This window comes from Chiroxiphia lanceolata, chromosome 2 (assembly GCF_009829145.1).
Source record: "Chiroxiphia lanceolata isolate bChiLan1 chromosome 2, bChiLan1.pri, whole genome shotgun sequence".
NCBI classification, from domain to species: Eukaryota; Metazoa; Chordata; class Aves; order Passeriformes; family Pipridae; genus Chiroxiphia; species Chiroxiphia lanceolata.
Window position 1 is genome coordinate 5712850 of NC_045638.1, and position 25855 is coordinate 5738704.

At 39.7% G+C, this 25855-nt stretch overlaps 1 protein-coding gene across 1 annotated transcript in view; it reads left to right on the forward strand.

Moving 5' to 3' along the window:
* Positions 1-25855, forward strand: part of PDXK (pyridoxal kinase) — a 49198-nt gene that overhangs the window by 10108 nt on the left and 13235 nt on the right. The window contains exons 2-7 of the mRNA XM_032677828.1: positions 11425-11479; positions 17834-17938; positions 20887-20970; positions 22823-22869; positions 23480-23565; positions 24383-24428. Coding sequence (XP_032533719.1) covers positions 11425-11479; positions 17834-17938; positions 20887-20970; positions 22823-22869; positions 23480-23565; positions 24383-24428 — 423 coding nt within the window. The remainder of the gene's footprint in view (positions 1-11424; positions 11480-17833; positions 17939-20886; positions 20971-22822; positions 22870-23479; positions 23566-24382; positions 24429-25855) is intronic.

A 25855-nucleotide genomic window follows, 5' to 3' on the forward strand; every position in this document is an offset into this window, starting at 1 on the left:
AGCAAACGCTCTCAGGATGGGGGTGAAGTGTACTCCTAGGTGGAAGGCAGACAGACTCCCACAGCACCACCTCGTTCTCCTGGTTTTAGGTTTGTCCTTTAGTGGGAAGAATGAAGGGGGAAGCAGAAGAAGCTGTTATTCCTTGTCTTTCATTCGCCTTAGTCTTTCTAAGTTGGTGTCTTGCAGATCCATCACTTGATCCCACCCCAGATGGCAGGAATGGCCTCCTGCCCATAGGAAGGTCAATAGCGCAGCTATATCACAAATCTTTTGACTCTGCAGTTGGGTCTGTCCTGAACAAAACTGTTGTGGTGCAGGGAATAATGGCGGATGAGCATGTGTGTCTTGCAGGGACAAGAGGCTGTTTGTTTGAGTAGCCTGTGGAAAAATGATGATGATGTAGAACAAGGAATTTCTTAGTGCTGAACAAAATGGCTTAGAGGGAATTTTGATAAACACGTATATTTTATGTCATCATCTTAGTTTGCATTAAATGGTTAGCAGTGCATACCAATCAGTCTGCCCAGGTGCAAAGTAAAACTGAGTGACCTGGTGGTATGGGCTCTGAAACATTCCTGTGTCTCCAAAGCTTATTTGGAAGAGCATCTTTAAGGCACTATTGGGTAATCTTGAATTTGGCCTGCTTATTTTTCAGATAAGCATTTAAATTGCAAGCCTTTTCAGAAAAATCAAGAAATAAACTATTTGAGAACATATTCACTGCAGTCTCAGGCTGTTCTAGTTTTTTCTGTTCAGATGGTCACGACATTACAGCTAGATCAGCCCATCTGCAAATTCTCAGTGAGTACCAATTTTGCCAGAGCACTTTGACAAAAATTGCAGTCTGCTCTGGCAGAAGAGAGAGGCACTTGTTTTCTGCTTCAATCTTTAGTATGTCCTCTGTGGTGTCCAGTGCTGAAGCCAGCTTGGAAATCCTGAAAATGGGTATGGGGTTGATCAAAGATGAAAAGGGAATGTCACTCAAGAAACAGGCATAACGCTACCTGAGGTGATCATCTTGTCCTGGTTTTGCTGATTTGGGACTAGTTGGTTTTGGGCCTGAGAACTGACCCTGGAGCAACAAAGAAGCATCAAATCAATGTGGCTGCAGCATGTATGAAACACCCCAGTCTCCTCCCCACTTGGCTTCTTCTCATGTAAAATCATAGAATATCCTGAGTTGGAAGCATCATCAAAGTCCAACTCCTGGCCCTGCACAGGACACCCCAAGAATCCCACCATGTACCTGAGAATATTGTCCAAACACTTCTTGAGCTCTGTCAGGCCTGGGGCTGGGACCAGTTCCCCGAGGAGCCTGTTCCAGTGCCCAGTCACCCTCTGGGTGAAGAACCTTTCTCTAATATCCAACCTAAACCCCCCTGAGACAACTTCAGGCCATTCCCTCGTATCCTGTCCCTGGTCCTCACAGAGCAGAGATCAGTGCCTGCCCCTCCTCTTCCCCTCCCGAGGAAGGTGTAACTGCAATAAGGTCTCCCCTCAGTCTCCTCAAGGCTGAACAACCCCACTTCCCTCAGCTGCTCCTCACACAGCTTCCCCTCCAGACCCTTCACCATCCTCATAGCCCTCCTTTGGACGCTCTCTAATAGCTTAATATCCTTCTTACACTGTGGTGCCCTTTTCTCAAGGTCATCTGGTGTATGATTTTATTGTATGCTTTGTAATTGTCTATTTCTAACCTCAGAATTTGAAGTGGTCTGTTTGGTACCTGACTCTGGATTAATGAATCACCAATAGTATGTCCAGCATCCCTGTTCCTAGTTTATTTGCTCCAGTATTTTTATCCTGGCACAATATCCCCAATATCCTACTGATTTTTCTTTGCAGTGCCTTGTCAAATGCTGCACTAAGATACAGCTGTATTATGTATACTGAGTTCTCTTTAGCTACTTGGTATGGTTTATTAAAAGCTCAGGAAGAGAAAAAAGAGACTGGGTTAGTCAATAGCAGTTTCAGTTCAGTTTATCAACCCACGCCAGCAATTATGCCTGCTTCACTAATTGTCAGGACATGCCTTTTCTTTTTCCCAAGTTCCTTTTTCTCAAATTGAATTTGTGTTCTAATTTTCTGCACCCTGTACAATGTATGTTTTTCAGTTCAGCAGCAAATGGAAGGAGTCGCAATTAAAGTGAAAGAGCTGGCACACGGTGAGAAGTGCAAGCTGCAACTGGGAAATTTTTCTCCCGTTCCAAATTAGTTTGATTACAGAAATTCAGCCTTTTGAAATATGTTTCTGTGCCATGTCCAGAGGAATACAGTGGAGCAGTGGTGTTCACTGGAACTACAGTGATGAGATAAAGTTCCAAATTGTAGTACATTAATGCAAACAGCTTGTAATACAATGGATACATAGAGTGTTTCATGGCCTGACATGGAGACTTCCTTATTGGAAAGTATTGCTGCTATTACCTAGCAAAAAAAAACCCCAAACCTCAATTACCTCATTTGGCAGGGTAATTTTAACAGTGGCAGTAAAGTTAATTCTGTTAATGACTTTCAATTAAGCTTGGGTTTAATATATATATATAAAATTGGAAGGAATAGAATGAGTTTGATTTATGTGATACAGTTATTTTTTTAGACAAATATAGGAATTCCAGCTTATTCAGTTTGTGGATTGTATACACGCTCTGTTCAGAGTCAGCAATTTTGGGTCTTACCACAAGATTTCTTGAAAATTCCTCATAAATTGTTTATTATCTGTAACCCCTTTGGTTTATATATGTCTTTGTGCTATAAAAATTTGTTCTCTGACTGAGGCATCTGTCAGTGTTACATTGCTATAAGAGTAATTTTCTAGTTGATGTAGGGCCTACCATATGTGTGTCCTGTTAATAGCAGTAAAGCCAGCTGTGATCTAAATGTGGATGAGGAGAGAGGTCCTCTGAAGAAAATACAGGATCATGTAGTGGGGCTCTTCAAGCCTTCGACTGGTTTTGTGTTGCCATCACAACCTCTCAGATAAGGCCCTCTGGAGTTAACCAGATGTGCCTTTCCAGCCCTGAGCCAGCCTGTTTTGCTTTCAGTACAGACATTGTGGTCCTAGTGAGCTGCTGGTTGATATTTTTAGATGCTTTCCCCTTACATGGGGCACCAGTCCCTCTCTGTTAGTTTGCCTGTCTACTATTAACTTCTTTTCTTTTCCCCAGATCTGTTTTTTCAAGTGCCTTATGCCAGTGCACCTTGTTGCTGAATTTGCTTATGTTAACTATATTTGTGGAGGCAGAGGAATAAGACTCTGATTAAGCAATTATTAAGTATTCATTAATTAAAATTGACAGTCATAGGATATTTGTTGGGATAAGCCTCACATGGTCTTAATAAAAAAATGGCGTCAGGGGATATATTTGTATTTTGTGTGTATATATTCGAGATGCAGGGTTTGCTCTTAAGTACTCATTTATTTTTTAAAATGCTGCTGTGTGCTTTAAGTGACACAAATCAGAGCACTTCCCTGCTGCTTGGACTTTTTTTTCTTTCTGTAGAGCCTTGTGGCTTGTCATGTGCTGCCATATTTGAAAATTAAACACAACTTCACAAGATGTTTGAGGGACTGGAGTACCTCTCTTATGAGGAAAGGCTGAGGGAGCTGGGGCTGTTCATCCTCCAGAGCAGACACTGAGAGGGGACCTCCCCCAGGTCTGTAGGGTCTGCAGGGAGGGGGCAGAGGATGGACCAGGCTCTGCTCGGGGGGGCCCAGCAATGGCACAAGAGGAACGGGCAGGAACTGATGCCCAGGAAGTTCCACCTGGACATGAGGAAGAACTTCTTTGCTGTGCAGTGACCGAGCACTGAACAGACACCAGAGAGGCTGTGGAGTCTCCCTCACTGGAGATATTCCAGAACCCCGTGGACACAATCCTGTGCCATGTGCTCTGGGGTGGCCCTGCATGAGCAGGGAGGTGGGACCAGATGACCCACTGTGGTCCCTTTCAGTCTGACTCTGTGATCCTGTGATCTTGTGCTTTAGAACTTCCATATCTTGATCATGAGTGCAGCTCTGTGAGAAATCTTTCAGTAGCATAACTGCTTGCTTTTACCAGGAGAATGAAATGCATACACTGAAAGGTTTGAGGGTAGTATACTCTTTTAGAACTGGTTTAAAACAACATCCTAATATCTGCCGTGGTTCCTTGCTGCTCATGCTCTCCTGAAGGATGTATTTGTCTGTAGAGGGATTCACTCGACTTCAGAGGGAGATTTCAGTGGAGTGTACGTCAGCATCTGAGCAAGTTGCAATAAAGATAAGCCTGACTATCACTTTTAATCTGCCTGGGTTTCCTGACTTAATGAACCATTCCTATGCATAACAGTTTAGTAATGGAGAAGGAAAGCAGCTGAAATTAATGGTTGTTTCTGAAAATATATTTGCATGTTGATCTTGCCCAATACAGGAAAACAAATCAGTAGCACAGTTGAGTTTACATGCCTGAATCCTTGTTTTGGATTCTGCACAGAATTCACTGTGTTGACTTTTTAAGGTCTGTCTGGGTGGTTTTGATTCACTTGTTTAGTGTGTGTTAACCTTCTTGGTTTTTTAAATATTTACTGCTACTTTGCTCAAACTCATCAGTCTGGTACCATCTGTTGGCACAAAGGACAGGACACGCCTGGCTTGGATGGTCGATATTTGAATATTAATTAGAAACAGAATCATCCTTTTTCCATAAAAGTTTTACTTACAAAGTGAATATCTTGCTACAAAGCAGAAGAAATACGAAGAAGTATTATAATACAAGGCTGCATTTATTTCAGGGAGAGTGAGATGCATGACGGTCAAATCCTCCTTCCAAAAGTGGAATCTCGAAAGTTTTCTTCTCCTGGTTAGCAGAATCTTGTTCCTTCTTAGACAGTGCCCTTTTCTTGTCAAACTGCTTTTTCCTTGGAGATAAATCTACCTTTGAGACATGCAAACAAACAAACTATATAGTAAGATTTTCACCTGTGGGACATTTGTAGCTCAGATCTGGATGTGAAGTTCTAATTATGCATTCAATAAAGAAGGTACCTTGTGTTCACAATAAAAGAATTTATATGAAAGGCTGACTGAGCTTGATTTCCAACTTCAGCCTCTGATACTTTCCATGGATTTGTGATCTACTTTGTGGAGTCAGCTGAGAAAATTGTTTTTGATTTGTTCTGGTACGGTGAAGCTAATGTTTTCTAAAATTAAGAACTTTGAAGGAACCGGAGGGTTTGGATGGAGGTCTTGGCTTTATTCCATGAAATATAGATAGCAACCTGTAAACATGTATCAGGAACATAAATACTATGGAAGAAACATGTATATAGTTTACACAATCTGGTTTTATACAACCTTTTTGTTTCCTTTTCTTACATTGCCTTTTTTTTTCCACTCTGCTTTTTACTTATTCCAGGTTTTTCCTCTAACCTAAGCTGCAGTACTGCTTTGTGGTTTTAGTTTCCAACCTTAAAATGAAAATGCTGCTAGAGGCACAAAGCCAGTGCCCAAAGAGGGCAATATATGTACTGACCATGTTGTAGAATGGAGAAGTGTTTTTAATCGAATTTCATTCTTGCAGAACTAGGTCATTGTTCTCTAAGGTTGCCTAAATTAAATACAAATTAAAACATAGCATTTAAATTGGTCCACTGGTCATTTAACAGCAAAGGACTTATTATCTTTACTGTCAAAGCTGGCATAGTTAATAGTGTAAACATACCCTACCACCGGGATTTAACCTTAGAACCACAACTCTAGGGTGGTGAGCAGGTGGTGATATTTTGTGTGATTTTACATGTGGAAATCTACAGTGGGTAAAGTTGAGCTTTATGTATGTCATGGTATCACTGATGATGGGGTGACCCAGGCTGGAAGGGACCTCCTGAAGTCCCAGTCCAGCTTTTGGCTCAAAGATTGGGCAGCACTAAGTTCAGCCCAGGTTGCTCAGGGCTTTGTCCTTGTGGGTCTTGAAAACCTGCAAGGACAGTAATTCCATAACACCTTTCTCAGCCTGCTCTAAACCTCTTTTCTCTAAATATGTACAGATAATGCAATGGCAGCTGGGATTTTTGTTTGTTTCTGATGTTTAGTACCCAGGAAGCCAATAAAAGTTCAGTTCAGAAATTCATGTAATCACAGTGACAGTTTTTCTCACCCACTTAGGAAATATAAGTTACTTATTTGATTATTTTTCTAAAAAAACCCCAAACACCATTCCCCCCTTTGACACCTCCCTAAACTGCATCCAAGCAAGGAAAAAGAATTTCTTGAGTACTATAAAGTGTGTGATACTTTTGAAAATTTACCTTTTTTCCCCTGCAGGAGCATAGTAAAGCTGCAATACAAATGTTAAACAGAAGCAGTTCAATAATAGCTTTTCACATTTCTCAAAGTAAATAAAATTATTAAATGAGAATTTATATTAATATTTACCCTGAGGCAGAGCTAATCTCTGAAATGAACAGTTTTCTGTCTCAAGTGGTGTTAACAATCAGATACCAAATAGTATTAGGAGGTACAAGTGAGTACTTTTATTTATCTCGAGATCATTGGTACATAATGTAGATTACACAAATATAAACATAAAGCTTAGCAATCATTAAAACTGGATTTGAGATGTTGCACTTGCTTCAGAGTCTCCCTGTTCATTTCTCTATTGCTTAGGTGCTGGTTTGTTTCAGTGTTTGTAAATTGAAATGTTTTCTGGAAGGAAGAGAGGCTGTAAATTTTAAACAAAGCTCTAATTAGTGTAGTAACACAATGGCAGAGTCCAAAGAGTTGCATTATTAGAGGTGAACCCTAACTGTGATCGTGCTATTTATGTAACTTGCCCAACTTAAGACATTTTCTATCTGTCCGGGTCATTAGGTTGTTCTTCTAGTAAAACAACTGGTATCACATGTAAAATTTGAATCCTGAAGGGGACCCATTTCTTGGCTTTTTATTTGTGGCTTAAGTTTAAATTCTTCTGTCCTTTTAGATAAACTGGTTGGTTCTGTTTTCAAAAAAGAGCCGACACCTTTAGAGGTTGTCAACGTATTTTGAAGTCTCTTCCTTTCTGTTGTGTTGATTTTTCCCTTGAACATTTGCTAGTTTGTACATGTGCATTCAGATAATTCTCTAGACCAGGTGCCTGCCCAGGTGATGCACCTTCTCTTTACAAGGCTGGGATTCCACTGTGGGAAGAACTGGATGATGTTTGTCCCTTTCCTTCAGTTATTTGTGATAAAGAGCTCAGCCCAACTTCATCTCATACATAATGTTGGCATGTGTGCTTCATGCTGGCTGTTTCTTCTAATGCATTCTGCTCTGGTGTGTGTATTTTGATTTAATCTTCCAAATATTTTTCTGAAATGTGTCATTCACATCTGCCAGCCATGCCTTCCAAATACAGGACTCCTCCAGTTTTGATGGTTAGTGGTTTAATTTTAGAAGTTTAACAGTTCTGCCTCCTTGCTTGAAGATACTTAAAAAATACATTAAATTTGCCCATTTTCCTCTGAGATTTCAATTGCAGTAAGTGTCACTGTATGATGTCATATAGGCAATTTTAATTTGTGTCTTAAGAAGAACAGTGTTTGACACGTACTTAGACTGGAGGCTGAGAGATTTGGGATGAATTTAGTCATCTTTTTCCTTTGAAGAGCTCTTATCATCCTTACCCAAACTGGTGATGGCTTTAGATTTGCCCAAGATTTGCAGTTCTGTGGGCTAATGATACTTACACAGAATGACAGCAGAGGGAGAGCGTGGAAACTTGGAATTGTTCTCTGCTGGAGGGCCTGTAGGAGACCAGATCATCCAAATCAGGGGATGGTGGTAGCGTAGGTGATGTGCATCCCTGGCAGCTGGAGCCCTTGGACACTTGCAGAGTGTCTGATGTCACCTACATTTCTAAAACCAGAGGCAGGAATATCCCCACAGGACACTTGCTGCAGGGAGCAGGGGAAGTAGCACGGGTGTGGACTATTTCAAGATGGTATAGAGAAGCAATAAATCAAGTATTATTGTGCATTTCATAGTAAGCTCAGTCCTGACACTGATCAAATATGCTCTGAAGGCACTTCTGCTATAAGCAAAATAATCAAAATCCAGGTGAGGTGAATTTCTCAGTTTATTTACACAGAAGTACAAGGAACACAAGCAAGAAACTTAATATATATTGACTTTAGTCCTCTTTTGAATTTTTACTTTCTAGTAATTTTCCAAAGAAAAGGTGGATTTTTACTGGCTTATGACGTTAGAAAAAAATGCTGGTATCCAACCAAAGGCGTATTTTTTTGTGACATATGTTCTTTTGTGTGCAAATATGAGAGGCTTACTTTTTTTTTTTAATATGGTTTATCTGATTCAATACATTTACTCTATCTTAGTTTTCTGGTATGGTTTATCTGATTCAATACATTTACTCTATCTCAGTTTTCTAAGTCTGTACATAAGAAACCCCATGTATTTCTAATTAGGTAGTTAACTTAGAACTAAGATTTATTTAACCTCTGGTTTGAGTAGAAATTCTTAATTAATTGGAAAAAAACCCAAACCTCAAAATCACTTCTTTTAGTCAGCTCTGCCCGAAGAATTAAAAGGAGTTAAATTACCTGTATTAAAAAGGTTTAACAAGGCATCTTTTGAACACAGCTCCCCTTGTAAGCAGGGAAAGTATTCATCATTCAGTACATCAGAAACTCTCTCTGATGTGTGAGGTCCTTTAGCTGTGCAAGGATGACAGTTACTAATACTGGTTTTTAAACACTGATTGAAGGAGAAAACATTTCCATATCCACTATAAATGATCTGGTTGTTAAAATGAACTACACAAACCAAAATAAAGAGTTTTCTCTGCAGCCCCAGAAGAGGTGATTGCTGTCAAAAGCTGCTTTCAACACGTTGAAAACACGTTGAAAACCCTGTTTTCAGGTCTTCTTCTGGTGACTAAATTCCATTTCAATGGACTTCTCCCTGGTAGCAAGCATGACCTGGCTTAACATGACTTCAGCATTCTTTTTGATTATTCTGCTACTTTTTACTGGGCCTAGGCCTTAACATCTGTTGGTCTTCTTTCAAAGGTAGTACTAAATAGGGAATTTAATTGTATGTAGTTTTTAAATAACATTTTGTATATTTTAATCCTCTGTTTTTATGAGAATCTTTATAAAAGGCAATACTTTGGAGTAACTGTGGCTTATTTTGAGGGTTGAATGAGATGTGTTAGATTTTAGTCATATGTGCTTATTCAAAAAAAAAAACTTCAGAGCAAATTAGAAACTGTGACAGAGTAAACTAACACCAGTGATTGTTCTGGAGACCTTTAAAGGCTTTTTAACCTGTTTTGCACCGGTGAAAAAAAGTGAGAATATCCAGCTCCCTTGCAGAATTTTAGTTGTCTGTGGCTTTTCATCAACTGTTCAAAGCATTTTCTTTAGTACCAAGTGCACAGCTAAGCTAACCTGGCATCTGGCCGTCTGCAGGAGAGGTGGCCTCACTTGTATTTTCCCTTCTGCTGGTTGAAGCAGATTAACTGGCCAAAACAAACCAAAAGTCCCTAATCCTACAGAAAAGCTTGTTGAGAAATCAAATGATAGCTAATGCTGGTGGAGACAGAGGAGGGGACTGCTGTTTTTGGTGGCCATCGTCTGGGACAGTGCTTACCTGTGTTGTAGAACTGCCCTCTCTTCAGCAGCTGTGCCTGCTCTCCTTCCCTAAAGCCCTGTGTGAACCTGATTAGTTAGTAAATCACAGTCAGTGTGTTCTGTGGTGTCATGTATTAAATAGTTGGAGAGACGTGATCTGAAATGGATTAATTCACAATTGTTGCCAAGACATTTGAAGGAAGTAAGAACTACTTAGGTCTGTTCATTGCAGGGAGGGGAGTTGAATATGGGGTGACAGTCTGGTTAGAGGTCATATTATCATTTATTGCTTTGAAGAGCATGTGCAAACATCAAGGTTAAGGTAATTACAGTATGGTCATGTTCTCACCCCTTTTAATTCCTGGGCCTTTAAAATAAAATCCACCAAGGTGAAACAAGAACCTGGGCAAGGAGTAGAAGCTGGGGTTAATTTGAACTTGAACAGATTGAGGCAACCCTCCATTCTCTCTGTCATTATCAAAGGATTAATTTGCTTTCTGCTGTGGAATGAACAGAAACCTTTATTAAATACTGAAATAAGAATTCTGTGAAGACCTGTGTGGACTCTGAGCTGTGAAATGACAGAAGTGTAGCACCTGCAGGGAGAAGGAGTGACCTGTCGCAGCACATACATCCTTCTTGTAGCAGCACAAGGATTGGAATAAGGGGCTTATCACGGAGAAAGTACATGCACAGGGAAAGCCTGACGTCTGGCACATACACCCAGAGATTTTTAATGTGTGTGCACGGGTTACCTTCGTGCTGAAAAGGGAGAGTCGTGAGTCTCTGTGAAAAAAACGTGACTGAAAAAGCTTTGTTTCTTCACTCACCCCTCCCAGCAAATTGCCTGAAAGAGGATCATACACAGTGGTGCATCATTCCTTTTATCTCCCAGTATGACTCACTGAGCCATACATAGCAGCTCATCTTTTGAGGAGATTTCTTACTCAGAGAAAGCTGGATGTGGAAACAAATATTCAGCGTCAGACTGTTAATGTCACTTTTGCATTAGAATTCCTTCCATGAGAGATAAAAATGGCTTGGCCAGCAATGCCTGTATTAAGCAGGTATTGTGAGGTTAAAAATCCTCATTACTTTTCTCCTGATTCAATGCTGTTATTTTTATAATATTCATATATTTTCGGGGAACAGGAATGTTTGTTGATTGCATTAGCAAATTCTTGGATATTTTAATATTTGGATTGCTGGTAGTGCAAGGTACCAAGTGGCTTTTGGAAGAAGCTTTAGGCCTTTTTTACTCTGTGTTTTTAAGAGCTTCTCCATTTTCTGCCCAGTCATGCCCCAAATAAATTCTCCGGCATTTCTTTCTATTCATTTTTAGCTGTTAAGAAACTGATTGTGACATCCAAGTATGGCTTGTAGCATTGATTCCCTTTAAGATTCTTCTGTCCTCCTTTTAGAAAAATTGGCTTTCTGGAATACCAACAGCATCCTCCCTCCGTATTTTGCATTAATTTAGTACCTGAGAGATATTTTCTTGCCAAGAAAGGTTCTCTTCAGGGTTTCAGTGATTGCTGCTGGACCAGCCCATCCGTCCTTATCCCCAGATGAACTCCAGCCTGAGGATCCAGAGCTCTGTTTTCCTGGTGCTGCTGCCAGCGGCACTTTTGTTCCATGTTGGTTGCTGTAGTAAAGCACTTTGCTCTTTGTGTATGTTGCGTGTTTGTTGACTCAGCTTTCAAGATTTTTAAATATGCACTGGAAACTAAGAGTACTTCCTTGTGTTTTGTGACATTTGGTAAATTAATGAAGCTGTGTTAGTAAAAGAAATATCCCTGTGTTCTATTACAGGTTTTGGGATTTGAAGTTGATACGGTGAACTCTGTCCAGTTTTCAAACCACACAGGTAAAATTTTACAGATACTACTCCACAGTCACTCAGCTCTGCTCAACACGTGGCTCAACTCATCCCATGGCAGTGGAGAGGAGATTGGAAATTTAATTTTCATGTTTTGATTAAAGTCTCTCCGAAGTCTGGATTTGGGAGTAGGACATGATATGAGGTGGTAATGTCCTGATCTGCCCTTCAGAGTGTGAGTTTCTCTTTGTTAGGCACTAATCTAATTAACTCAGACAGTGAAACAACACAAATAAGGCCATTTACACAGCCAGACCTGTGAATGGGGGAGTCTTCAGAATGGTTTTCTGTGTATTATGGCCCTATGACAGTCATAATCACATTACCAACCCAAACATCAGAGAATACTGAGATAGACTCAATGTTTCCTCTCTTTGTGTGCCTACCAAGATGGCTAGCAAGTATCCTAAAATTTGGAGGGAGGAAGGATGTTAATACATTTGAGTGTATTTTTATTTTATTTATGTGATGCACTCACATAATACTTTCAGACTTATTAATATTCAGAGTGCTAGAGAACTTTTATCTTTTGAAAGAAAGCTGAAATTTATGTTTATTTTAGCAATACCTTTCACCCAGAAAGGAGCTCCAAGTGACTTGCTGTTTCTGGATCAAAAGAGACACATTTACTGTCTTGGTGGTGATGGGTTGTTTGAGGGGAGATCTGCTCTAGGTAAAGACATTCCACAGGTCCAGACTTAAGAAGAAAATCCAGACTTAAACATCTTGAAAAAGAGCAAAACTTGTTTCTGACACAAAAAAAAACCCAAAAAAACAAACCCAAAACAAAAACAAACCAACCAACCAAAAAAAAAACACACACACAAAAAAAAACCCCCCATACAAATGTTGAGGTACTTTCCTGGTATCTCACAGGAACAGCTGTATTAATAAACTGCTCATTTTTGGAACAGAGAGCAGACAAGGAAGCCTCTGTCTTCTCTCACTGTGTTGAGCTCCATGCAGCTTTCAAGAGATTATAAGATGCCTATCATGGAAGGAATTTAGTGTCAACCTGGGAAGAAGAAATTAATGTTTCAAAGGTAGCTTGAAAGCCATCTCTGCTTGTTAAGGAAAGGCACAAAAGAGGTAATAATTAAACAAGGGGGTGGGTGCCTTTCCTGGCTCAGTCAAAAAGCTGCTTATTTTTCTTGTCCCCTTTGGCACAGTACAAAGGTTCTGTCATGTTTTTCAGAGGTACTTAGGTGTAACTTCCATTTCTTTAATGTGTTTAGGTTTGGAGTCTGGGATTTTCTGTTGTTTGGTTTTGGTAGCTGGGTAAAACTCCAGTGATCTTCCAGAAATTGAGCAATTTTTTCATGTTAAATAACTTGGCTCTTAAGGTGCATGAGCACGTTGTTTGTTGGCTTTCAGTTTCAAGATTAAATCAGCTTTACAGGGCATTAAAAGAGCTTAGAAGAAGTTTTACTGACCATAAAGGTCTGAAGGTAGGAAAATTACATTACCAATTGGATGAGCAGGTTCTTAAAACAGAAAAGAAAGAAAATTTTTAAAGTTTTTTTAATGGTATCATAGCTGGAGAAAGGAAACCAGGGTTTCATTCAAGATTTGGCAGACAGTGGAGGTAGTAGAAGGGTAGTAGATAGTAGTGGATAGTAGAAGGGTCTTCCCCCAAAAGAAGACCTAAATGAACATCCTAAACCCCAAAATGTCTCAAAGGTCACAAGTCTGTAAAATATAAACACCAGGAACTACTCCTGGTGTTTAGCAGTGACATTGTTTCTTTTTTTTTTTTCCTGTAATCTTGATTGTCTTAGAAAATGTGTTTAAAAAAAATCCCAAAGGTTACCACACATCTCATGGCTTTGGGAAGCAGAACTTGTGTCTGGAGCGGTGCTGCAATACACAGGCATTGTGTGCTGGATGAATGGGTGAAGGCAACTTGATTTTCCTATAAAAACAAAATCTTATGAGAACCCTTTCTGGCGTCCTCATTAAAGCTGAAGGACAAATTCCTCCTTCAAAATCTAGCTGTGAACTGTAGTTTCTGAAAGAATGCCACGTACCAGAGGAGCACAGGTAGAAAAGTCTGTTAGGTTTTGGACATGGTGTTCTTTCTTTCCTTCTTTCCCTGTTTTTAAACTTGGTCCTGGCAGCAAAAGATAAAATGCAGAGAGAATTTATGACTAACAGACTTTCTTGGGTGAATCATTATTGCTCTTTTTTTGCCCTGTCTTTAAATTAGTAAGCTACCACGGGCAACTTTCTGCTGACTCCTGCTCAGAAAATTCAGCTTTCTTTAGTCTCTGATAATCCTGAAATTTGGAAAATGTGCTTTAAATCAGTCCCCCTGGGAGAACAGTTTGTCATGTTGCTTCGTGAGGATCTTTTGTGATTAGAGTGACTCACACTTGAATGGCATCGTGCTTCATGTACAAATAAAAGAAGCTGTCATGCAGCCTACGAAGACTGTGATTTTTATTCTGTTTTACTGTACTATTTGCAGAAGCATCTCATTGTCTGATGTGCAAAAATTAAAATCTAGATTTTTTTTTTTTTATTCTGTTGTTGATATTTTGGGGTGCATTTTTAATTCCTCAGGGATTTTAATTTTTGTTTTTCATTGGTAGGTTACCAGCAAGCATATAATGTGCTTACTTTGCTGTCCAAATCCTACCTTTGAAACTGCTCTGGAACAAAGAGCCCAGGGGTTTTTTTTCTGTTCCTTTTTATTTCTAAGCAATTTTGACTTCCACTTAGTGGGTGTGTAGTGGGTGGTTGGGTTGGCTGGTAGGTCTAATACGTGATAAATTATAATTATGTCTTGATGTGATTCCTCATAGTCTGCCACCCATATGCAGTCACTCACACCTGTGTGTGCAGGGGCAAAAAGAAAAGATCTCCACTCATGCCTAACACTGCTAGTATTTCACTCCCACACTGCCCAGCTGTTAAAAATCCAGTGGGGAATTTGGTACTGTATTTCTGTTTTTGTTGAAGGCCTCCTGGTAGCTAAAGGTTAGTCATATGTTTAGACCAGGTTGTCTGCCAGAGTTTACGTGTGAATTTTGTGACACTGCTGGAACCAGACTGCCTGTCCATCATGTGCCTTAAACACTAGATCTTTCTTCTTTTTCCCATGTGAAATACTTGGGTAGTAAAGCCACTTGGAGTAGTTTTGCAGGGAGCACCACAGGAGGAACTCAAACCTCAGAACAGAGTGTTCTGGGTTGGAAAACAAAGAAATCTTACACGCCTTGCTGTACTGAAATGGTAGCTTATTTTTTATTTTGCTGTGTTGCTTGGTTGGTTTTTTTTGTTCCTTCTGATATGCTTGGGACTTTCATTTTCTTTCTAACTTGTTTTTGAAAGTAATTAAGAGGATTATAAATACATTCCAAAGGAGAAAAAAAGTACCAGTGGAGGAAGGCAAGACAAAAAAGTGTGTAAATTCATCTTGGGTGTAGTATTAGCTACCTCTCTGGGTTGTGGTTTTGTTATTTTTTTTCTTTTTCATACAGATGAACCAAGATATTTCCCTGGAGACTGATGAATACATATGTCCTTTTAGAGGGATAAGTGACATAAGTCATGATATCTTACCTGTTTTTCATTCCCTTATGTGCTAAAACCAAATAGATAATTGCAGTAAAAGGTCATAACACAGATAAGCAGAAGGGGTATAAAGTTGTTTAAATGCTTTTGCTCTTGTGTGTGTTTAAAATTACTTACAAATCTGGGAGACTAATGCAGTTAGTCTGAGCCAAGTGGTCTTTTGGAGAGCTGGATCATGATTTGCAATGATCTCTCTGTTCTCTCAGTCCAGCACTGAGGGGAATCATTTAGTGGTTTTGCACATAAAACAAGGAAGACACAGGGAAGATCCCTTTCAAGATAGTCCCTCTTCCTGGGACCCCAACTTATCCATTCTGCAGTTAGTGAAACACTTTTTGAACATGAGTAACCAGCTTTTTCTTCTATCCCTCTACAGAAGCTGATTTTTGGTTGTATATTCCACGAGGAGAGCAGGATTAATGCCGGATCACGGGGTTTGCAGCTTGTTCATCATGTTACATGACATTACCCTGGGGAAAGGGCTCAGGATGATTTCCATTTTGCTGCCAGTTTTGATTTTGTTTGTTTCTTCTTACTCCAGCATAATTCAGTTCCTAGTGAAATCACAGTTCTCTGCAGATCCAGTGAAGGCATTCACCTTTTTTTTTTTCTGTCTGAGTAGCTGGAGCTTCCCTGAGAGCTTCCCTAGGGTTTTGTTTTTCCTCTGGCTGTTGTGTGATTAGACTTTAGGTTGTATTACACCTTACCATGTAGTAAAAAGGCTCCTTTAGAACCTTTGGAAGTCATTGCTACAGAGTTCAATGTCCCTGCCCCATGTGGGTGAGTTACCAATTCCTGAGCTAAGCTGGGCTGCTGCCCAATATTGTGTTTCCATATTTATTTCTCCCCCTCAGTGGAGGGATCAGTGTGACATGAACCCCATGCATTGAGTATTTAAGGCAGTTTGGTACAGGCAGCTTGACACAGCCAGGTGAACTCTTAGTTAAATGGTGAATTTGTAGGGATGCCTCCTGAGAATATCTAGATTGTCTGGGCAGTCTATCATATTTATATTTATGGCCACATGTGAGACAAAAATCTGCACTTTTGCCAGCAGATCTTGCTTCTGGGTGAAAAGCGCACCCAGTTTCATTCATGGCCACAGTGGAAGGACCCTGTTGTGTCCCTGTACTGGCTTTGCAGTGCTACAGAGATTCAAGGAAGAGGAGAGGACAGATGATTTCTCTCTGGCACTGCAGATGTGACAGAACAAACATCTGCATATGTGTTAATTAACCAGCTCCTGGGGTTAGGTGTAGTCAAGGGTTCCTCATACACTCGGGGGCATGAAGAACTAGAGGTGTGCCTGGGTGTTGGCTGTTGCAGTTTTGAATATCACTGTCTTCTGCAATGAAACCACAGCCCTGACATGTGGAAATCCCCCACTTTGTCCATTTTTCACAGAGACTTTGTGGGAGGCATTTGCCTGGGAGAGAGTGGTGGTGGCTGATGTGAGTCAGGCCCCCAGCCAGCTGGCAGCGAGTCGTGTTTTAGAGGCTTGGCCTTTGTGAGCTGAGGAGAACAAAATGATCCATCTGCTCACCATACTGTGGGTGTATTTGCATTCATAAGAAGGGAAAACTGAAAAATGTGCTTAGACTAAGCTCCAGGCACCTTTTGGCAGTTACTCTAATAACACAGTTTAGAGTGATAATCAAAACCAACAGTTTTTATCACAGAATTTCCTAACTGCAAGAGCAGAAGTTATCACACAGGGGTGGTATGGAAGAAGATACATGATTTTAACATTTCACTTTTCCTAATTCCAGTTAATAAAAAGGTAAGCTTTTTAACAACCTCTGATTTTATGGAAGACTTAAATTGTGGGTGCTTCATCTAAAATCCTGGAGGAAGCCCCATTCTTACATACAGGGAAGGGATTGGTGCCACCTAGATGGGCAGCAGGCTTTGACAACAAGGTGCAAGGTGCATTTACATTTTTCAATAAATATTTAGATTCTGTTAAGGGAAATTATTTTTCTTTTCCTTGGAATTGGCTTCCATGGAGCTTGGTCCACTGTTTGCTGAAATCGGTTCAGCTTCTCCCAAGTAACTTCACATTCCATCCGCTTCTTGGCTGAGAATATTGCCTTGTAATTCTTAGAGATCATTCAAGGATAAGAGTGTATGGATATTATTTGTCTGTTTATAGTGTCTTTCTGCTACTCATTTCCTCCTCCAGGATTCTCAGTACTAAAGCTGTGCTATTTTGGGAAGAAAATCTGTCAGATGACATTATATGTCTGTTCGTTACATGCAGGTCCCAGCAAGCACCACATCTGATGGGGTGCAGCAGTGCTGCATATCTGGGTATGGACAGATCCACAAACCTGTTAAGCTTGTCATCTAACTGTCAATTTTCTCTTTTTTAATATAGTATAAAATAACAAAGATATGTTGTGCTGACACCCTCCTCCACTGAAGCCTAAAACATATGTTTGTCACCCTCCGCACAGGAAAGGGGTAGTTGCAAAGGCTCCATGGGAAATCTTGCAGGAGCTTGTGTGTTCTCAGCTTGATTTGCTGGTAAATGGACAGTCTCAAATTGCAGTGTAGTCATTCTTTGGGAGACAGAAGTGCTAAGAAGAAGCTGAGCACATCAACTGTTCTGCTGACAGCAGCTTTCATTCGGCAACAGCATTTTACAGAAGAGGTGGAAATGCTTTTTGATGCTGATAATTGATGTGGTCCCTGCAAGTGTGTAATGTGTGATCTGAAATAGAAAATCCAGCTCTTGAAAAAAATTATCTGGCATTTGCTTTGCAGGTTATGCCCACTGGAAGGGTCAGGTGTTGAATTCAGATGAACTTCATGAACTGTATGAAGGACTGAAGCTGAACAAGGTCAACCGCTACGATTATGTACTCACAGGTAAGACGAGCTGGTTCCCTGGAGTTCTCATGAGATGTAAACAGAACTAAAGAAATATAAACCATATCCCTCCTTATTGCAAACCAAGCAATTAAAATTTCCCTCCTTTGGTTCCTCCTGCAATTTCACCTGTATATTATAGTCCCAACCTCTTGTGCTGTTTAATTTGGAACAGCCAGAGCTCTCCAGCCTGCAGGTTTTAACTGGGTGGGTAAATTGATCCCCTTGTATAATTTACAGACTTTTACAGGCCAGTCATGTGCAGGCATACTTAATGTTTTGGGAGTGCCTCTACTGGAAAAAAAGGATGAGGAATGTCAGAGTATTATTTTAAAATTTATTAGGAAGACACGAGTTTAACCCTTTCTCCTAAATCTGCAGCACTGGCACTCTGTGGTACTGCAACATGATTTTATACAGAGTTGTATGTCCTTGATTTTTTTGCTTGATCTTTGAGGCATAGTGCTTGGACACAGAGCAAAGTATAAGCAGGGTTGGATTTTGGGTTTGACTCTTGTCCTGTCTTGATTTTTTGCTCTTGTTACTATGTAGGTCATCTGAGTAAATACAGTCCTGCAGTGTTTTCCTTTGCTAGCACTAAGTACAAAGTGTTTATAAATACGGGCAAAGAGAACTTCTTGTAAAACATTTTCTAGAAATGAGAGATTCTACGTGCAGTTTTTATTAAAGATTGCTTCTCATTCAATTCCTGCTTCTCAAAAGTAGGTTACTAATCAGGTTTCACCTCAGTAAGAGTTGTGCATCTGGTTTAGATTACAGTATCATTTTTCTATAGCAGTGAACAGTCACTTTTTAAAGGTAAGCAGAAATATATAACCAGATTTAATTGATTTCATGGCTTCCACATATAAGGAAGTTCTTTATATACAGGGAAAATTGGAAACTTTAAGTGTATGGATTATAACTCCACAGCAGTCATTCTGGCTGGAAGGGTATGACATGTCTGAAGTTATTGTCAGGGCTTTTTCAAGGAATATCTCCAAAATAAAGGAGACTAAATAGAAAGCACATTGAACAGGTAGGTTCTTAACAGTAGGTTAAGAAATTAATTTTGGCATAAATGAGTTCTTTGTGATTGAGAAATAGATGAACACCCTTTTTTTCCTTGAAAGAACTCTCTCAGAGGACATTTCCAGGAAGAACACACTGTATTGCAGGAATTTTCAGGAGATGCTAGTATGCAAAAATTCTAAATAGTGTTTGAGTATTCTTTTAGCTGAAATGTTCCTTTTTTATTTTACTTCCAACTCTTCAAAGAGACCTCTACACCCTTTCTATCACAGTCTTGTACTCACAAAATAGATATAAGAGATTAGAAGTGGAAGAATGAGAAACAGAAATCTATAGAAAAAAAAGACATTTTGGAGAAAAAGGGAATCTTTATTAACATGCCTTTTAAAATAGGATTTATGGGTAGATGGGTCAGTGTGTTGTTCAAGTTTGTTTTAACATCTCATTCACTGTAGACATTTTCAGCATGGACAAAAAGAAGGCATGGGTAGAAATGTCAGTAATTTCTTAATATCCAATAATACTTCCAGTGTTTTATTCTGGAGCTGCACTGTGACTGAACTTAAAATTCAGGGTTTTTTTCATTCAGGGCCAAAAGTCAGATTTTTCTCTTCAAACAGGAACAGCCATTCACTATAGTGGACAACTACTTTGTACCTCCAAAAACCTGGATATGATTATTTATGCACTGAAAACAAATTGATTTCTGAACAGACAGGATTTTATTGTTAATTGTATGTCTGGTGACTGTAGGTATCTTGGCTGAGATGGAAGTTATTTTCTTTAAGCCAATTAGACAAAGTAACACTCCGTTAACTTTTGTGACTGTTGTTATTTTTAGATCTTCATGTACTTGTTTCATTTACAGTAAAAGACTCAGGGTAAGAGATAAACTCCAATTCAGTGTAATTGTTTTAAACACCTCTGTCAATAATGTTAACCAAGCTGTGGTGTTTTTTTTTTCAGCCAGTCTATAACAAAAATCTTTGCTTGGCTCTTTTTCCTGATTATCAGCATTTCATAGATGTAAGGCAAAGCATTTTGGCCAAAAATCTTGGAAGCTTTTTCTCTGCAACATCTAAGAATTGATCAATTTTGCGAGTTTAAAATAAAAAAAAATCTCCAAAATGCACTTTTAAATATTCTGGTAGAGTGGACATTTCCAAGCTGAAGGTTTGAACATGCTACCTGGCTCAAAAGAAGAGTATTGAATGAACTAAAATAAATTAAAATAAAATTGTTAATTTACATATGCTGCAAATTAAGTTGATATATAAATTTATAAATTAAGAAACATCTATAAAATAAAGAAATTAATTATTAAATAAGAATATTGTGGTGCTAGCAATGTGATTAAGTCCTTAAAATATAGTAAAATTTATTTCCAGTTTTTTTCACTGCTAAGCCTAAAAACCAGGAATTTTATTCGTACTTTGGCCATTGCTCTAAAATATTCAAAATTAAAACTCCATTGCATTAGTGTGCTAGACTTTATCAGCACCAACATTAATAATAAGAATTAAAAAATTGCTTTAAGACAGAGTATGAGAAAAGTATATGGAAATTAAAATATTTACTACATCATAAATAATACTTATTAGACTGCTGTTTTGATGAAAAAGAAAGATTCTTTCCTTTTAGCCTGACCTTTATTTATGTATGTTCAAGCATTTTGAAATTGTATGAGCCCTTCATATATAAGATATTTAGTAAATGAATTTTTAAGGTTATATTTGTAGTTGTCTGAATTTGTTTCCCACCGATTTTTCCTGAATTAACTACTAAAATACCTTTGTTTTAAAAATGCATTTATCCAAAGAATGAGAAGTATGCAGCATTCCTATCCAAAACTACAAACAGAAGAAGTGTTCATGAAAATAGACTTCAGAAATGTCTTTTTTTTTTTTCCCCCAAAGGGTATACAAGAGACACATCATTTCTTGCAATGGTAGTGGATATTGTCCAGGAGTTGAAGCAGCAGAATTCCAACCTTGTATATGGTAAGGAAGTGCATTATAATCCTTTCTGTTTCATCACTGCGTTTTTATTAATTTTATTCATTTTACTGTTTTAGGATGACAACACTGCTCTGATGTTATGCAGCATTTCACAACCATCTTCTCCTCTGATCTGGGGGCTCTCTGAGGCTCCAGTGGTGTTTCATTTCAGCTTTAAATGTTGAGGGACTTGGCTTTTTATCTTTCTGATTTTATGCCTTTCAGTATGTTTCTTGCACTATGCTGTCCAAGGGAGAACGTGCCTTGAGGACTGACTGTCTGTATCCAAGAAAGGATGAAAATCCCAGCCAGCTGCTGCTGGTGGTAGTTCAGAGGCTGCATGTGCTGATGGCTGAAGCCTCTCCCTGACTTCCCAGTCAGTCAAAAGCAGGATAGACTCTCCTGTGTTGCCCTACCATGGCTTCATGTAACATCCCATAAATGTCTTACTTTGCCTTGTAAGCTTCATGATTTACCTTGAACTCCAAAGCTTTTTTAGCTCTGGTGCCTTCTCCTAAAATATGGGAGCAACAGGCTCTAGGGACTGTCCTCATTAACATGGCATGGCAGGCTTAAACCTGTGGGAAAAAAATTCTGCTCTTTCCTTCCTGAATCTCTTTTGAGACTTCTGAACATAACCAGTATAGGCTTGAATTGAGCAAAACGTTTAGAGTGACAGGGTAAGGTCAGGGAGGATTTAGTGGGATAAAAAGCTGTGAATTATGGTTTTTAGCTGTCATCTTCAGCTTCAGTAAACTGTGTGGTCAGGAAGCATTTAGAAAGATTGGCAGGATTTGCAGGTGTCTACTGCTGATGACTTAAAATTAACAAAGCACAGTGCTCATTTAGCAAAATGTAGCAGAGAGATCTTCACTGGGTTTTGTTGGATTTTTACTCTTTATTAACACTGTTGCATTGTCGGATTCTCCAGAGCCTTGTATGAAAACTAAGGACTGTTGGAATATGAGTAGAAAGGAACATCTCACTGTATAGAAAAGGAAGGAAGAGGTCAGATGTCGAGATCACAGCTAGGCTTCTAAGACCCTTTATATTTAGTAAATAGACTGTAAGGAAATGTAAGGAAATAATTTTAAAATGTAAAACAAATTACCCTCTTTTTATTCATAGAAAAACTTCCTTAAATACTGATTGGATTTGTATTTCTTTTTTATCTTGCTAAAGGCTCTTTTAATATAATGAACAATGTTCCTTTTTGAAGTTCACTGTGGCTATTTCCATGCTCTGAAACTGAGGACACTTGGAATACATTGTTAATGCTGCTGATGATACAGAACCCATCCCAAACACATGTTAATATTACTACACCAAATATGAGTTCATGTACTTTGGCATGGATTTTCTTGCTGTTTCATTATAGTACACTTTTTATTTAATATACACACAGCATTTTGGTGTGTATATTTGGCATGTATTTTTTTACACTAAAGTAGAAATGGGACTCTTTTCAGAACTATTAGCTTCTCCCACATTTCTTCCCACCATACTACCATTCCAGAGTTTAGGGTTGAGGAGTGAAGGGGAGGGCTCTTTGTGTTCTCCATAACAACAGGCCCTTTACTCCCAGCACTCAGATCCTCTCATCCTCATCATCTTCAGACATAACAACATGGAAGCAGGCAGGAGAGGGTGATCCCAACTTGATAACTGTTTAAGACATGGCCTACTCTTTCAGGATTGGCAGCCACCAGTTACAAATTTCAGGCTGAGTGTGCTGCAAGAGCTGTGAAGTTATATAAGCTATGAGGTGCTCAGTGCTGTTACCTAGAATTTTTCCCTCCAACCAGGGTCTCTATAACTGTACCCCATTTCTAAACCTAAATTTATTCTATTACAGTGTGTGATCCAGTGATGGGTGACAAATGGAATGGAGAAGGCTCTATGGTTAGTATTCATCTGTTTGGATTCTCTGTGCAGTGAATGTTTGTTTTATTAAGATGTGTAAAGATTTATTAATTTTTAAGCACCCAAACTGAGCTACTTTGCCTAAGTGTGGCTTTGAATCCCAGTAAGTAAGTTTGTGCTTTAATTTCTTGTATTTGAATGAGTTTAGTATGTGGGGAGGAATGACAGCTGCATAGCCCTGGGATTATTTCAGGCTCTCTGCTGAGACAACAGAGGGAATACAGACCGTGTCTGCAGGAAAATATCCCCATGCTCTCCCTCCCTGTGTCACTTGGAGCTCTCTCATCTTCTCTCAGGAGCTCTGTTTTGGCTGGTAGCCTGGCTGGCATTGTCAGCTGTCGTGTGAATTGACACAGCACTGGAACCTAAATGAAGATGAGTTATTTCGTGTGGGATCCATCAGCTGTTAGGACTGGGCTGTGATCAGTGATGGAAAAGCTCCATGTGCCCATACCAGGCTGCATACTGACAAACATTCATTTTTGATCAAAACTAGCAAATAATTCCAGTAAAAATGCAGTGAGGGAGGGTTGCAGTCCCACATTGCAGATCCTGCTGACAGCATTTGACACTGTTTCTTCTTCCCTAGTATGTGCCCAAGGATCTCCTCCCAGTCTACAGGGACAAAGTTGTACCTGTTGCAGATATAATTACTCCTAACCAGTTTGAAGCTGAGTAAGTGCTTATTTCCTTTTCTAGCCAAATAAACTTGGGGACAAAAGCAGGGAAGGCCGATACCCCATATTTTATTTTTCTCACTATAGTGCCTTATGTATTTATGTTTTGGGATTTGGTTCTTAGCTGTTACTTTCAAGTGGTGCTTTTCAGACAACCTCAGAGGTTCCATACTGAAACCAATAAAAAATCTGGAAGTCATGTGAGGAAAAGATTCTTCTTGTTTTCTCCAGTCTCTCATTTTCATGATTACTTCTTGTTATCCCCAGAGGCCTGTATCTAGGCCAAGTTGAAAAAATACCTTCCCCATCCTTACCCATTACTGTGGAAACTTTTATTGTATGTTAGAATACCAAAACTGAGATAGTTGGGTTCAACCCCCCAAAACTAGATTCAGAAATACCACCATGTCAACATCTCATAGGATCTAAGAATTTAAATGCCTGCTGCTTGTCCTGCCTACGTAGGACTGTGACCCTTTGGTCAGGAGATAATCCGTTGTGATACATCACAGGCTGTGCCCCTGAGGGGAGGGAGCAGCTACATGGGAGATGGAGAGAAGACACTTGTAAGAGAATTTTTGTGGTACAGGGATCTCTAGAGGAGGCAGGTTAGGGCTGGTGTGAGTCCTCTGCAGAAGGACTGTGTGTCTGTGCATGTAACCTTTAAAGACAGCGGTCTGGTCCAGCAGACCATGAAGCTACAGAAGGTTTAGGCCTGTTTGGTGCAGTCCAAGCTTTCCTCCTTTCAAAGGATAAACAAAGCAGTCACTGCCTGGAGAACTTGTGCTCTTTTAAGATTTCTGTTTCATTCTCAGGTTACTCACGGGCAAGAAGATTTACACCGAAAAAGATGCTTTAGAGGTAAGTAGGGAAAGGGTAGGGTGTGTAAGATCTCTTTCTGCATTCCTGCCTGCAGTGCTGCAGTTTGCAGTTTGTCTTTAACCTTGAAGTCACTTTGGCCTCCATCCTTTCTTTTTGTATATCAAAAAAGTTCATGCACTCCAGGCATAAAACATTTCCTATTTTAGTGTCAGACTTCGACAGAAACTTCCAGAAAGAGCTACAGATAAAGCCATTACCTTGATAATGAGTAGATCTCTGTGAGGTTGCTTTCCTGCAGTGTAAGAAGAGAGGCAGCAGCACATGTGGCAAGTACCCAGACACTTGTCACTGCTGTGTAAATGCTTTGGTTGGGGTGAAAACCTTGGGTGACCCTGGGCATCAGGAACCTGCTCAGGTCTCTCTTTTTGCTGTCCATGTGTGAGTTGTGCAGCAGCAAGGCTGAGCGTGAGGACAACTTTTCCTCCTTCTCCCAGACAAATCCACAGCATTGACAGCTGCTGTCATTGCCATACAGAGATGATAGATGGCCTGCAAATATATTGCATCGAGGTGTAAAGATTTACCCTTTCATACAAACTGAAGAAAATAAAAAGCTGCAGGGCTTGGTGGTGAAGGACAAAATAGGAATGTGGTTTTATTGATGTCTTGAGAAGGGCTGAGCTCTTTGTTTTGTTGACTAGTCAAGTGCTTTCATAATGGACTGATGTTATTCCTCCCAGTTTGGTTTTGAACTTCAAAAGAACACAAAATCTCTAAACAAACCGCAGCTGCAGTGGCACCCTGGAGAGTAGCTGGGGGTCTGTCAGCCCAAATGTTTGTTGTTTTTTTGCTGTAGCGACGTCAGACAACATGGGTTGCTTACCATTGATTCACTGCAGGAAGCATCTAAAAAGATCTCAGCTGTTTTAGTTCCCACCCACCCCCAGTTTTACAACCCCCAGTTTTACATCACCCCACTGTGCTGGGTGAGGGCGATGAGCTGTGCTTTATGCCACTAACTGCAACTCAGTTCTTCCATTCTCATCCTCACCAGTGGAACCACGGCCTTGAGGAGAACACAATTAGCTGGGCAGCCATTGGTTTCAGATTTGCATATTTCAGCTGCAAACACAAGTTGCATGTGCTGAACAGTTGTGCAAGTTAGTTTTCTGACTGTTTGGTGTGATAGCATTTATTTGTGATGGGGTTTAAAAAAATCTCTTCCGAAGAGGTGGAATTATATTTAGGAATGGAAGCATTTTTAAAATAGTTGCTTGCAGGATATTATATTTTAATCTGTCTGTCTCCCCACCTGCATGTCATATATAGGTCTGTCCTTCTGAGTAATAATCCATGCTGGAATTCGTCCCCTTTTGAGGTGGTAGGAATTCTGGCATCGACTTCCATGGTGACATGCTTTCATTTCTTCAACAAGACTAGTGATGACAGTATAGTCATCTAACATA